Source organism: Asterias amurensis, chromosome 3 (genome assembly GCF_032118995.1).
Source record: "Asterias amurensis chromosome 3, ASM3211899v1".
NCBI classification, from domain to species: domain Eukaryota; kingdom Metazoa; phylum Echinodermata; class Asteroidea; order Forcipulatida; family Asteriidae; genus Asterias; species Asterias amurensis.
The window spans coordinates 4294575-4306519 of NC_092650.1; the positions used below are offsets into that span (position 1 = coordinate 4294575).

General features: G+C 39.0%; 1 protein-coding gene across 1 annotated transcript; it reads left to right on the forward strand.

The window, feature by feature from the left end:
- The first annotated feature begins 20 nt into the window (after positions 1–20).
- Positions 21–10485, forward strand: LOC139934421 (uncharacterized). The gene is made up of 7 exons (XM_071928650.1): positions 21–260; positions 5186–5334; positions 6850–6946; positions 7165–7343; positions 8662–8803; positions 9580–9731; positions 10212–10485. The coding sequence occupies exons 1-7, from the start codon at positions 162–164 to the stop codon at positions 10483–10485; spliced, it is 1092 nt and encodes a 363-aa protein (XP_071784751.1). The 5' UTR covers positions 21–161.
- Positions 10486–11945: the final 1460 nt, after the last annotated feature.

An 11945-nucleotide genomic window follows, 5' to 3' on the forward strand; every position in this document is an offset into this window, starting at 1 on the left:
TGGTTATCATTCAAGTAGCATGAATATTGAACCTGACTTGTGTGTTGTGCACTATTGTGTTTGCTGTTTTTTAACCCAAAGTCTACACTTGACTCTGCCACAGTAAGTTGCGTTGGAATCGGGAGTGATTGTACACTTTGAATCGCAAAATTTAGTTCAACATGGGGAGTCTGTATTTATGTTATGGCAGTAACATGCTGAGCGAGAGACTTCTAGTGAACGGCATTTCGTCAACGTTCGTTACGGTGGCCAAGTTAAATGTAAGTTTGTGATGGGATATTGTAGCCCCCTTCTTTTCCTTTTTTTTTTTTTTTTTTTTTTTGAAAGTGTTAACCGACAGAAAATACGCCGCGGTTTTCCCTTGGCCATGCAGACCTATTTTTGGAAAGGCGGCTTTGCCTTTGGTAAAGGTTCAAGTAGTTTGCATTTTGACTCGTAGGCCTACCTGACCCGGTAAGTTAAAGTCACCTGGAAATAGATTTTTTGTTTCTTTCAAACATAAAAGTATATGCTTACGAACAATAAAACAATTTTTTTAGTAATTGTTTGTCACGATTTATATGTTTAAAAAATATATAAAGTTGTTTGGGGGGCTGACTCCGCCTACCCCTTTTGTGACGTCAATCGAGGCAGACTTTGCCTGCAATGCGTATAGTAAACACACGTGCAAAGTACATGTACGTCCAAGTCGTGAGTTGGTACATTTCAAAAAGTGTTTTTCTGCATTCAGCAGCAATATACCTGGTCGGCATTGCCGGAAAAAAAAAAAAAAAAAAAAAAATTTTTGAAACGTACAAACTCGTGACTTGGTTCGTACGTGTACTTTGCAATTGTGTTTACTCTACGCATTACAGGCAAAGTCTGCCTCGATTGACGTCACGAACAGCGCCCTCTCGGGTCGGGGTCTACTCTTAAATTTGTAAATAACATAAGAACTTATTTTTTTTAAACCTTAGTTAACTGTTTATTCACATTCCACTCATCAAAACACATAATTTTTTATATTAGTGACAAAAGCTTTACTTTGAAAAAATACCACTTCCAGGTGACTTTAACTAAGCTCCGGCCTGAATGTTGCCAAGAGGATTTAAGAATGCTATAAAGAAGTTGACTTGCCGTTTAAAGGCCCTGGACACTATTGGTAATTGTCAAAGACCAGTCTTCTCAGTTGGTGTATCTCAATAAAATTATGCATAAAATAACAAACCTGTGAAAATTTGAGCTCAATTGGTCGTCGAAGTTGCGAGATAATAATGAAAGAAAAAACACCCTTGTCACACGAAGCTGTGAGCTTTCATGTGCTTGATTTCGATACCTCAAACTCTAATTCTGAGGTCTCGAAATCAAATTTGTGGAAAATTACTTCTTACTTCAGAGGGAGCTGTTTCTCACAATGTTTTATACTATCAACAGCTCCCCATTACCCGTTACCAAGGTTTTATGCTTATAATTATTTCGAGTAATAAAAAATAGTGTCCAGTGCCGTTAATGGTTAAAATTTTAGGCTTTTTTGTGACATACTCTGACCGTATAGTAAACAACGTAGAACTAAATTGGATAACAAAAAAATTGCCAGGGAGTTGTTAACGGTAAGATCCGCTCCGACGAGTGTGCGATTTTATTTTATTTTATTTTATTTTATTTTATTTTATTTTATTTTATTTTATTTTATTTTATTTTATTTTATTTTATTTTATTTTATTTTTTATTTATTTATTTATTTATTTATTTATTTATTTTTTATTTATTTTTTTTTATTTTTTTATTTTTTTTTTTGGGGGGGGGGGGGCTTGATAATGTTCCGATACCCTATAATCTCATAAAGTTAATACAATACGATAACCTAAAAATTTTGCATCTACAAAATTGTAATAAATTCAAAACTATGTTATTGTGTAGTTTTTCCCGACTTTCTGATCTTTTGTCAACAATTTAACCTCGATTCTAACTGCATTTTGTGTGTTGATAATAATATTTACAAATATTTTTAACTGTGCGCAAAAATTTATGAGTGAGTTCGTAGTATTCAAAGATTGTAAGTAAAAGAGTTACTCTGACTACTAATGTTTGTACAATGTGTTTGTCACGATACATCAAGACATAAAGTCACGATACGTCGAGACAGTCACGATACATCGAGACATTCAGTCAATGGTCCTCGAACATCCACAGAACAGAGAGTCACTCAGAGTCGGGACTCGCCATTCTGTTTTCTCAGTCAAATGTAATGTGAGACAACAAGTAGCATTTCTCGTTTTCCTTGATATCTCCTTCAGCAGCCGCATCATGACGAGTTGTGTTGATGAGCTGGCACACCACATTCTCTCCACCTTGCTCCAGCGGATTGGAGGAACAATGTCAGGGTGTGGTTTGGCGAGCCTTCCTGCATAACTTGATACACTTACTGAGATCCAAGGCGACCGTCATCACCGGTGTACAGGCAGAATAACGGGGTGTTGGTGACGGATACAGTGAGCTCACAGACTGCGTAGTTGTCCGTGTTGCAAGGTTCATCGTCCCATTTGCCGCCACGGTCACCCCACATTGATACACAGTACGAATCATAGGGGGAATCCGGTTGGTTGGCCGCCCAGTTCTCGTAAGAGCCGCTCGCATCACTACGACGTGCATCGTCCCAATTTCCCTTCGTGTTGATGACACCAATCCAGAGATCCGGTCGAGTTGTGGTATCCTGAATCTGTTGCAGAAAGAATTCCCAAATAAACTCATGTTCGGATTGTGAGTTTGGGATACCAAGCGTTGCTCCATACTCGGAACAAAAACTCTCTGCTTTGGTCCAAGTCATCTTCTCCGTTATGAAGTAACATGACGCTCCGTCTTTGCGCCAATCGGGAGGGCAGTTTCCACGCCGGCAGTTCTTTTGCTGGCAGATATCTGCCAGAATACTTCCACAACACAGACCCAGAAGCAGGCTTGAAACTTTAAAGATATTCATTTTTGTGATTCAGCAAAAGTAAACTGGTTCGATGTCTAAAGGCAAAGGAGTGACGGTCCGTGAAGTCTCAGTTAAAGTTATACAGACGTCCAAAATGGCTCCCGTTGTCAATTCCTCCCTGGTTCACTTCCACGATAACAATGACGCCCACACTGACGAGCAGAGCCTCTTAATTGCAATCTGTTTCGCTTGAGTTGATGTTTTTTAACACTTCGATTTCTATAAATTTTGTATTTTCTTTAATGGTTACCAAAGTAACACCAATTCACCGTACGAACGCGGTCGTCACGTTTCTATTATTACAGCTATTAAAGTCACCTGGAAGTGGTATTTTTTCAAAATAAAGCTTTTGTCACTAATATATGTGTTTTGATGAGTTGAATGTGAATAAACAGTTACCTAAGGTTTTAAAAAATCAGTTCTTATGTTATTTACAAATTTAAGAGTAGACCCCGACCCGAGAGGGCGCTGTTCGTGACGTCAATCGAGGCAGACTTTGCCTGTAATGCGTGGAGTAAACACAATTGCAAAGTACATGTACGGACCAAGTCGTGAGTTTGTACGTTTCAACAACAAAAAAATTGTTTTTTTCCGGCAATGCCGACCAGGTGTATTGCTGCTGAATGCAGAAAAACACTTTTTGAAATGTACCAACTCACGACTTGGATGTACATGTACTTTGCACGTGTGTTGCAAAGTCTGCCTTGAATGACGTCACAAAAGGGGTAGGTGGAGTCAGCCCCCCAAACAACTTTATATAGTTTTTAAACATATAAATCGTGACAAACAATTACTAAAAAAAATTGTTTTATTGTTCGTAAGCATATACTCTTATGTTTGAAAGAAAAAAAAATCTATTTCCAGGTGACTTTAAATAATAATTGCTATCATTGTCAACGAAACGGCCTTTCTGTTAAATTAGGCATACAATGAACAAAAGCGCCAGCGACGGAACTTCCTGCGTCAACCCAGATAATGAATAAGTCAACTGAAACCAAAGGGATATTAATATCTTACTTACCGCCATGGGTATGTCGACACGCCGTAATAGTTTGCCAAGAGGATGTAAATACACTAAAGAAATTGACTAACCGTTTAGTGGTTTAAAATTTTAGTTTTGGATGAGATAGTCCTCACGTTTTGTGGCACACCTCTACACACTGTGTTTTATGTATTATAAAAACGCTGCGACTAGCTGCGATACCATCTTGTGGGTGGTGGGCACGCCAACTACATGTATTTTGCACTACTACTCTGCAAGGTTTTCTGCTTTAGTCTATAAGTGGTACCCCAAATGATTTCATATTTTGTGTATAATATTATATGATTTATAGAAATTTGGTATTTTCTATAATTGCTACCATAGTAACACTAATTCACCGTACGAACGCGGTCGTCACGTTTCTATTACAGTTTTCTCGGTCAATTTCGGCAAATGAGCAGCCAAATTAACCACCAAGCTATTCTAAAAGGGTCATTCGATTTCGTTTTATGATTAGTCAAATGTAATGTTGCGTCATTCGATTTAACAAAATAATAATTCAATTTAACAATTCATCAAAGCAGCATTCAAATTCGCAACGCTTCTTGAGGCGTTTGTGCCACGAAAAAGAATGACGATACGCTAAATTGAACAGAGTGCTAAAGGAATTTGAATCGACTTAAAACGAAATTGAATGGCCGAATTCTGAATTTGAAACGCAGTAACAACTGGAGAGGCAAAACAGCTTTAACTCGAACGCATGAAAATGAAATTTGCTGCTCATTTTCTGAATTTGACCGAGAAAACCTTTATTACAACTATTAAATAATAATTGCTATCAATTGTTACCTCACCATGCAATGCCTCAAATCCCATGTACCTCATTATATTACCACTTTACTGTCACATTACAGTCCTCCACACGATTTCTTCGGTCCACACTTGACATCACTCGCTTGAATGTTCCCCGAGCAAACAAAATTATAGGTCAAAAGGCTTTCAGTGTGGCTGGGCCAATGATTTTTGAACAATCTCCTAACTGCCATTAGGGAATCTAATACTCTTTCTGCTTTTCGTAGTCCTTAAGACTCACCTTTTTCCAAGTTAATTTCTTTCTAGTGCGCTATGGTCTAGATGGAATTGCGCCTTATAAATTTTTATTGTTGTTATTGTTATTGCTTATTGTCCTCTGCAAAAACAAAGTGATGAAGAAGGATCTTTACATAAAAAAAAATTATTTGTTTTAGAACTACAGGCTCCGTTTTGCCGACAATCCTAATTGGCCAACAGACGCATTATGGAAGGGAGCTACGGCAACTATCGACCAATCACAGGGCGACACTGTGTGGGGTGTGCTTTTGAAAATCAAGGAAGTGGACCTCCAAACACTTGACATGTAAGCTCAAAATTTACAGGAATCCTGAGTGTCTCCTGATGTTGAGATGCTAAGTTTTTGTTTTTAAAGAACATGCCTAGAACTTTATAGTTATGTATCATGCATGGACTATCTGAAAACATGGACATTGTGCTGCATGATATGAGGGTTAGCATTGTAGGCAATGGTGATCCATAGGGACATGCATTAATTTGCATTGAGACAAAGAATAACTATTGCAACTCGACCCGAAGGTCCGTGGTCGAATTAGTCTTGGTGCAAGACGTTTCTCTTTTCCCTTTTACGCACACCGCGGCCAATTCACCAAGAATAACTATTGCAATTCGGGCCGAAGGTCAGTGGTCGAGTTAGTCTTGGTGCAAGACGTTTCTCTTTTCCCTTTTACGCACACCGCGGCCAATTCACCAACAGCGCCCGCACCGACACTCACCGCCCCGGAGCGGTGAGTGGACTAAGTCAGGTGAGTCGGTGCAGGCGCTGTCGGTGAATTGGCCGCGGTGTGCGTGAAAGGGAAACGAGAAACGTCTTGCACCAAGACTATGGTCGAGTCTGAGAACAAAAATGCACAATAAGCCGATTCAAAATCGAATTTAAAGGCAGTGGACACTATAATTTGGTATACTCAAAATATAACTATTACAAAAGACTTACTTGGTAATGAGTAGGTTAATAAGGAGGTTGATAGTATAAAACATTGTGAGAAACGGCTCCCTCTGAAGTGACGTAGTTTTCGAGAAAGACGTATAGTTTTCCACGAATTTGATTTCGAGACCTCAGAATTAGAATTTGAGGTCTCGAAATTAAGAATCTAAAAGCACACAACTTTGTGTGACAAGGGTGTTTTTTCTGTTATTAGTATCTAGCAATTTCGACCACCAATTGAGCTCAAATTTTCCAAGTGGGAAGACTGGTCTTTGACAACTACCACTAGTGTCCAGAGAGTCTTCAAGCAAACGCTGTTGGTCCTATGTTTCGGACATCGAGTTCTTCTTGCCAAGGGTCGGGTTCGGGTGTCGGTTGCACTATCCTTAAGTGGTAGGGCCTAGGGGTGATGATAACTAATCTCATTGATCGAAAGATAAAGTGAGAACGGTTCTCAAAAGATCACACATTACTGCAAACCTTAAAGGCAGTGGACACTATTGGTAGGTACTCAAAATAATTATTAGCATAATAATGGTGGTATAAAACATTGTGAGAAACGGCTCCCTCTGAAGTGCCATAGTTTTCGAGAAAGAAGTCATTTTCAACGAATTTGATTTCGAGACCTCAGATTTAGAACTTGAGGTCTCAAAATCAACCATCTAAACGCACACAACTTCGTGTGACAAGGGTGTTTTCTTCTTTCATTATTATCTCGCAACTTTGATGACCGATTGAGCTCAAATTTTCACAGGTTAGTTTTTTTATGCATATGTTGAGATACACCAACTGTGACGGCTAGTCTTTGACAATTACCAATAGTGTCCACTGCCTTTAATATAAAAGCATGATTCTTGTTTTCTTTTTTTTCAGGCAAGAGAACGTAGACAAGGGTTATTTCCGTCGTCTGAGTCCCATCACAGTTTCATCTGAGACGCCTCAAGAAGATTTCAGCTGCTTTACTTATCAGGTCATTAAACAAAATAAGAATCCATTTTTATATTGATTATTGCTGGCCATTTTTTAATATTAACGTTATCTTTTTCTAACATCAGCTACAATTGTACGTGATTCGAAAAATGTAATTTACTGTTTTTTTGTGATGATTTTGTAATTGTTGATGCACTTAAAAAAATTAACCATGTCCTTTTTGAAGCAGTTTATAAATCTTTTCTTATCCTTACTCAGATGGTGGACCCGATCTTTGACAGGAAACCTTCGCCTCAGTATGTGAACGTCATACGCGCTGGGGCAAAACAGAAAGGCCTACCCGCCGACTATCAGAAGTATCTAGCTACGATAGAAGACAATGGCTACGCAGGGCCGCTGCCAACTTTTGACAAAATCATGGAAAGTGTTCAAACTTAGTCAAAGACCAGTATTCTCACTTAAAGCCATTATACACTTTCGGTAAACAGTATTGTACAAGTCACACACTTCGTGTATCACAACTTATAATATATAAAATAACAAACCTGTGAAAATTTAGGCTCAATCGGCCATCGGAGTCGGGAGAAAATAACGGGAAAACCCACTTTTGTTAATTCCGCGCGTTTCGCCGTGTCATGACAAAATGTTTAAAATAAATCCGTAATTCTCGCTAACGAGAATTTATATTGTTTTAATGTTTTCTCAAAAAGTAAAGTATTTCATGGAACAATATTTCAAGAGAAGTCTTTTACCATTACCCTCTGTAAACCCTGTAAATTATTTTAAATCTGTGAACTTTTTTTTCTGTACCGAAAGTGTATAATGGCTTTAATCCTATCCCAACATATGCATAAAAATAACAAACCTGTGAGCATTTTTGACTCAATCTTGGTCATCGAAGTTACAAAAGAATACAAAAAAAAACAAGAAAAACTGTGACCATACCACCATTGCACTATTATTTCGTGTGTTTTCAGGTGCCTAATAAAAAGGCTTCAGGCCTAGGTCTTTTAATAATTAACTTGAGTGAGATAAACAACCTCTTTAACACGTAACTTTAATTATCATGAGTTTTCCATAGGGTGGTTAAAAAAACTAACGAAGAAGCCGTTGAGGAAGACTTCTACCGCACCTCGTGGACAGGTCGTAACCGGCAATAATATTTAGGGTGAGAGGTTATAGAAGACGAGTCCCTAATAAAGGTCAATAGCACAAACAATGTTCAGCGTCCTGCCTTTTAAACAAGGAGGGGGAGGAGGACCTTTTTAAAAAATGGCGGCGCCCGATCCATACAGACTGCATGGGTTGGAGATCGCTAAAAAAATTATCCTTTTGTTTTGTTCGTTAAAAGAGAAGAAAAAACGGAGGGGGCCGCCTCTAATCTGTACGGACAATCTGCCTGAGAGGTGAATTACTGCACAATCTCCACTTAATCGGGATGAGGCCTATATGTGCAGGTGTAGGCCCTACGTGATAAATTTACGTGAAGAATAAAAACGTACGCTTTTTCGTTGACAATAATTCTGAGTGAAAACTTGTCTAGTTGTTTCTTAATAGACCATAGACCCATCCACGTTCCAACTTTAAAACACTCGTAATTCTAACTGAACCCTTCTCCATTGAACTTTGAACGGCCAACAAGAATCTCGTTTCATAAGAAGACGATAGGGGGCGCTGTGTAATCGAACGGGTGTGTAAGTCCGTCCGTCCCCCGTGCGCGTAAAGCAACTTGATTAGGCCAAAAGCCCTATAAATTCTACAGGGGGGAGGCCTGCCTGCCTTTCATTCAATGAGAAGAATGTCTTTTCTTTACTTTGCCTACGGAAGCAATCTTCTCCGAGAAAGGCTATTGAAGGCCAACCCGTCTGCAAAGTTTGTAGCCGTTGCAAAATTGATGGTAAGTATTATAATATCACGGAGTCATGGAGCTCCATAATAATTAATATGCATGGTAGGCTATAAAAATTAGACTAGAATTTAATTTGAAAATGAAAGTTGAAACTTGAATTGAATTGAACTAACTAAGAAAGTAGGCCTAATACTAGTATTATATAGAAGTAAATTATTGAGGCCGAACGATTTCGATGAAAAGGAGCACAACAATGGTGCACCCAGTGGCCCAGTACGTGCGTAGACAACACTTTAAGTTTAAAAAATCGATGAGATTGAGACTGAGAGGCCGGGCCTTGGGGGGGGGGGGGGGGCATTGCTCCAAAGCAAAGTGGGGGTGGGTGGGCGGGAAACGGTTTGTCATTTGTCAGTGGTGAGGGGGCAGGAGGGTCATGCTTTATTTCTGGAAGGGGGGGGCGCTTGGTTCTGGAACTAAACATTGAGGACATCCATAGCCAGCTGAGCCTGTGCCCACCATACTCCTAGTCCTAGAACTATATATATAAGGTTTCGTTCCGCTATCGTCTCCCGTACGAGAGAACGAAACCGCATAGTTCTAGGAGTATGCCCACCTATTTACGAACTGATTATCTTTATACGCTGCTCCTCTGCGTGACTATATGCAGTAATTTAGCAGGTTTCATTCTGCTACCTAATATAGAGGATCGAACCTCGTAGTTCTAGGTAGTATGAGTAGGGTACGTCAAACTCCTAGATTCAGCTCTTCTATGGCAATTTATGTCTTCAAATGTTATTTGTTTGTGTATTTTCGTTTGACAATAGAACTATAAGCTGCAGTTTTGTGGCAGACACAACTGGACTCTGTCTAGCTCAAGATGGAAAGGGGGTGTCGGCAACATCGCAGAATCAGCCGGAGATTGCGTCTGGGGTGTAGTGTGGAAACTTCATGAAAGTGACCTGGAAAGTCTAGATGAGTTAGTATTTGAACAAAATGATACTTTTGGTCCCAAATTACGAATCGTTCCAACTATAGTTTGGCCAGTCCTAGCCCTGGCAGCCTTTCACTTTCGTATTGTATACTTTTGTATTGTATAATTACAGTGTACAGCACAGAGGAAGAATCCAATTGTAGGGCTAGTCCAATCTTGAGTGTTTACAAACGACTGATCCAGTATAGGCTCCGCCCACAACGCACATGTGTGCAATTACAATGCCTCTCCAATGCCTTTCTGTACAACTCTGCCGCGCGCGCCAAGCATACGCGCATGCATGACGGACTTGATTTGTCGGACCTTCATTGAGTTGTGATTGGTCAATACGCAAATGGGGCGGCACTTAATGGATCGATCTATCGGGATGGCTGAACTGTAGCTGGGACTGCCTGGTATAATAAATGGCTGTTTAAGAACTCGTCGCTACCCTTTTATTCCCTTACATATTGTTGTTATTTACAGTCAAGAGGGTGTGCATCTAGACATCTACCGCCGACTGGAATCTCTCAAGGTCATCTCCTTCCAAGATGAAAAGATGATGGACTGCGTCAGTTACCAGATGATTGATCCCATCAACATGACACCCTCGCCCCATTACATCAGAGTCATACAGGCAGGCGCCAAACAAAATAACATACCTGCAGATTATCTGAGATTCCTTGATTGCATCGAACACAATGGTTACAGCGGACAGGTGAAGATATACGATGAAGTTATGAAAGATGCAAAGCTTTGAAGGTACCGGTAAATTATTTTTTAAAAATGAAGGATTCTGAAAAGTGAAAGCCGTGTTTGAAGTGAGCGACTGCTACTGCTGTGGTCAGTAGGATTTGAAACGATTGAAGTATACTTAAGAGAGGTTTGTGGTAACACCATGTGAATATCTCTTGATTAGTGTTGGTTCTGCAATGAACCGGTGGTTAATGTTTCGATCAGTCTGATCACAAAACTCTCTTAACTGCTACAGTTGTTCGCTGTTTGCAATTAACTGTGACTCTGAAAAGAATCTGTGGAATTAATTTTTTTTAACGACCCGACTTTTCGATCAGTGTGCGCTGATGGTCTTCAGGAGTTATAAAATTAAAAAAATGGTTGGTGACAGGGATCTTCAAAGTATTATTTTTTTGTATAAATAAATCAAATCTTACTTTTCAAACCGTGCTAATAGGGCCCAATTTCACAAAGTCTGAAGCACTGAAAATATTGCTTAGCAGAAACAGCCAAACGACATTGGCCCAGTATCATAAAGACGTTAAGCAGAAAATTCTGTTGAGCAAATTCTTGGCTAAGCAAAAAATTGCCATGGGACCAATCACAACAATGGTAACTCTATAGTATTCTGGCTGGTAACCTTTTTTTGCTGGGCAATAGTTTTTTTTTAGTGCTAAGCAAGTTTTTTTTGTGCTTACAGGATTTATGAATTTGGGCCCAGGAGTTACATTGTTCGTTCTGGTTCCCTGCTCATTTGTCACTCAGCAAAGTTGATGCTGTGAGGCACCAGTGTAGTTAGCCTAAGCTACTCTTTCCAAAACTTTTCAAGTTATACAATTTTTTAAAGATTGGTTCGGTCACAGGAAACAGTTTGGCCTAAACTGATTTTTGATTATAATGACCCAACCAAAGAACAACAATTTTGTACAATTGTATATTAATGGATATTTTTTATCTGAGAAATTCTAGGGCTTAAATTTAAAATTTACAGTAATGAAATATTTTACAAAATGGTGTAAATAAATCCTTTTAAATACTCTTTGAATAATATGTAAAACTGTCAGCTTTTGTTTCAATTCTTTTAATGCATCAAATGTCTGCCTTATTGAATATCTACATCAGATGTTTTTTGTCATTGAAATGCTGATTTATAGGCAACATTATCTGCCTTCACACAAATTTGGGGTTGGTTTTTTTGTTCAATTTTTACACTTGGACGACCTTGGAGAGGTGCTGCTCACCTGTTCCTCCTTGCGACTCACCCACTTGATTTTGTGTACCGTTTTGAATATTATTATATATTTTCTAAATAAAAAATAAAATTCACATTCAAAGTGTTTTATTATTAAGAACATTGAATACTTCCACATTTAGTGACAGCGGGTACCAGCTGCATCTACATTATGGCAGCAACATACTCGATTGGACACCAACACTCAGAAAACTAAAAAACAATTCGTGCATTAATTGTTTCTAAGATTCAAA

Coding starts and splice junctions, on each gene's coding strand:
- LOC139934421 (XM_071928650.1), top strand. CDS start 162: ATGGGGAGTCTGTATTTATGTTATGGCAGTAACATGCTGAGCGAGAGA. Junction 6,947..7,164: donor TCAGCTGCTTTACTTATCAG/GTCATTAAACAA, acceptor ATCCTTACTCAG/ATGGTGGACCCGATCTTTGA. Junction 9,732..10,211: donor GACCTGGAAAGTCTAGATGA/GTTAGTATTTGA, acceptor TGTTATTTACAG/TCAAGAGGGTGTGCATCTAG.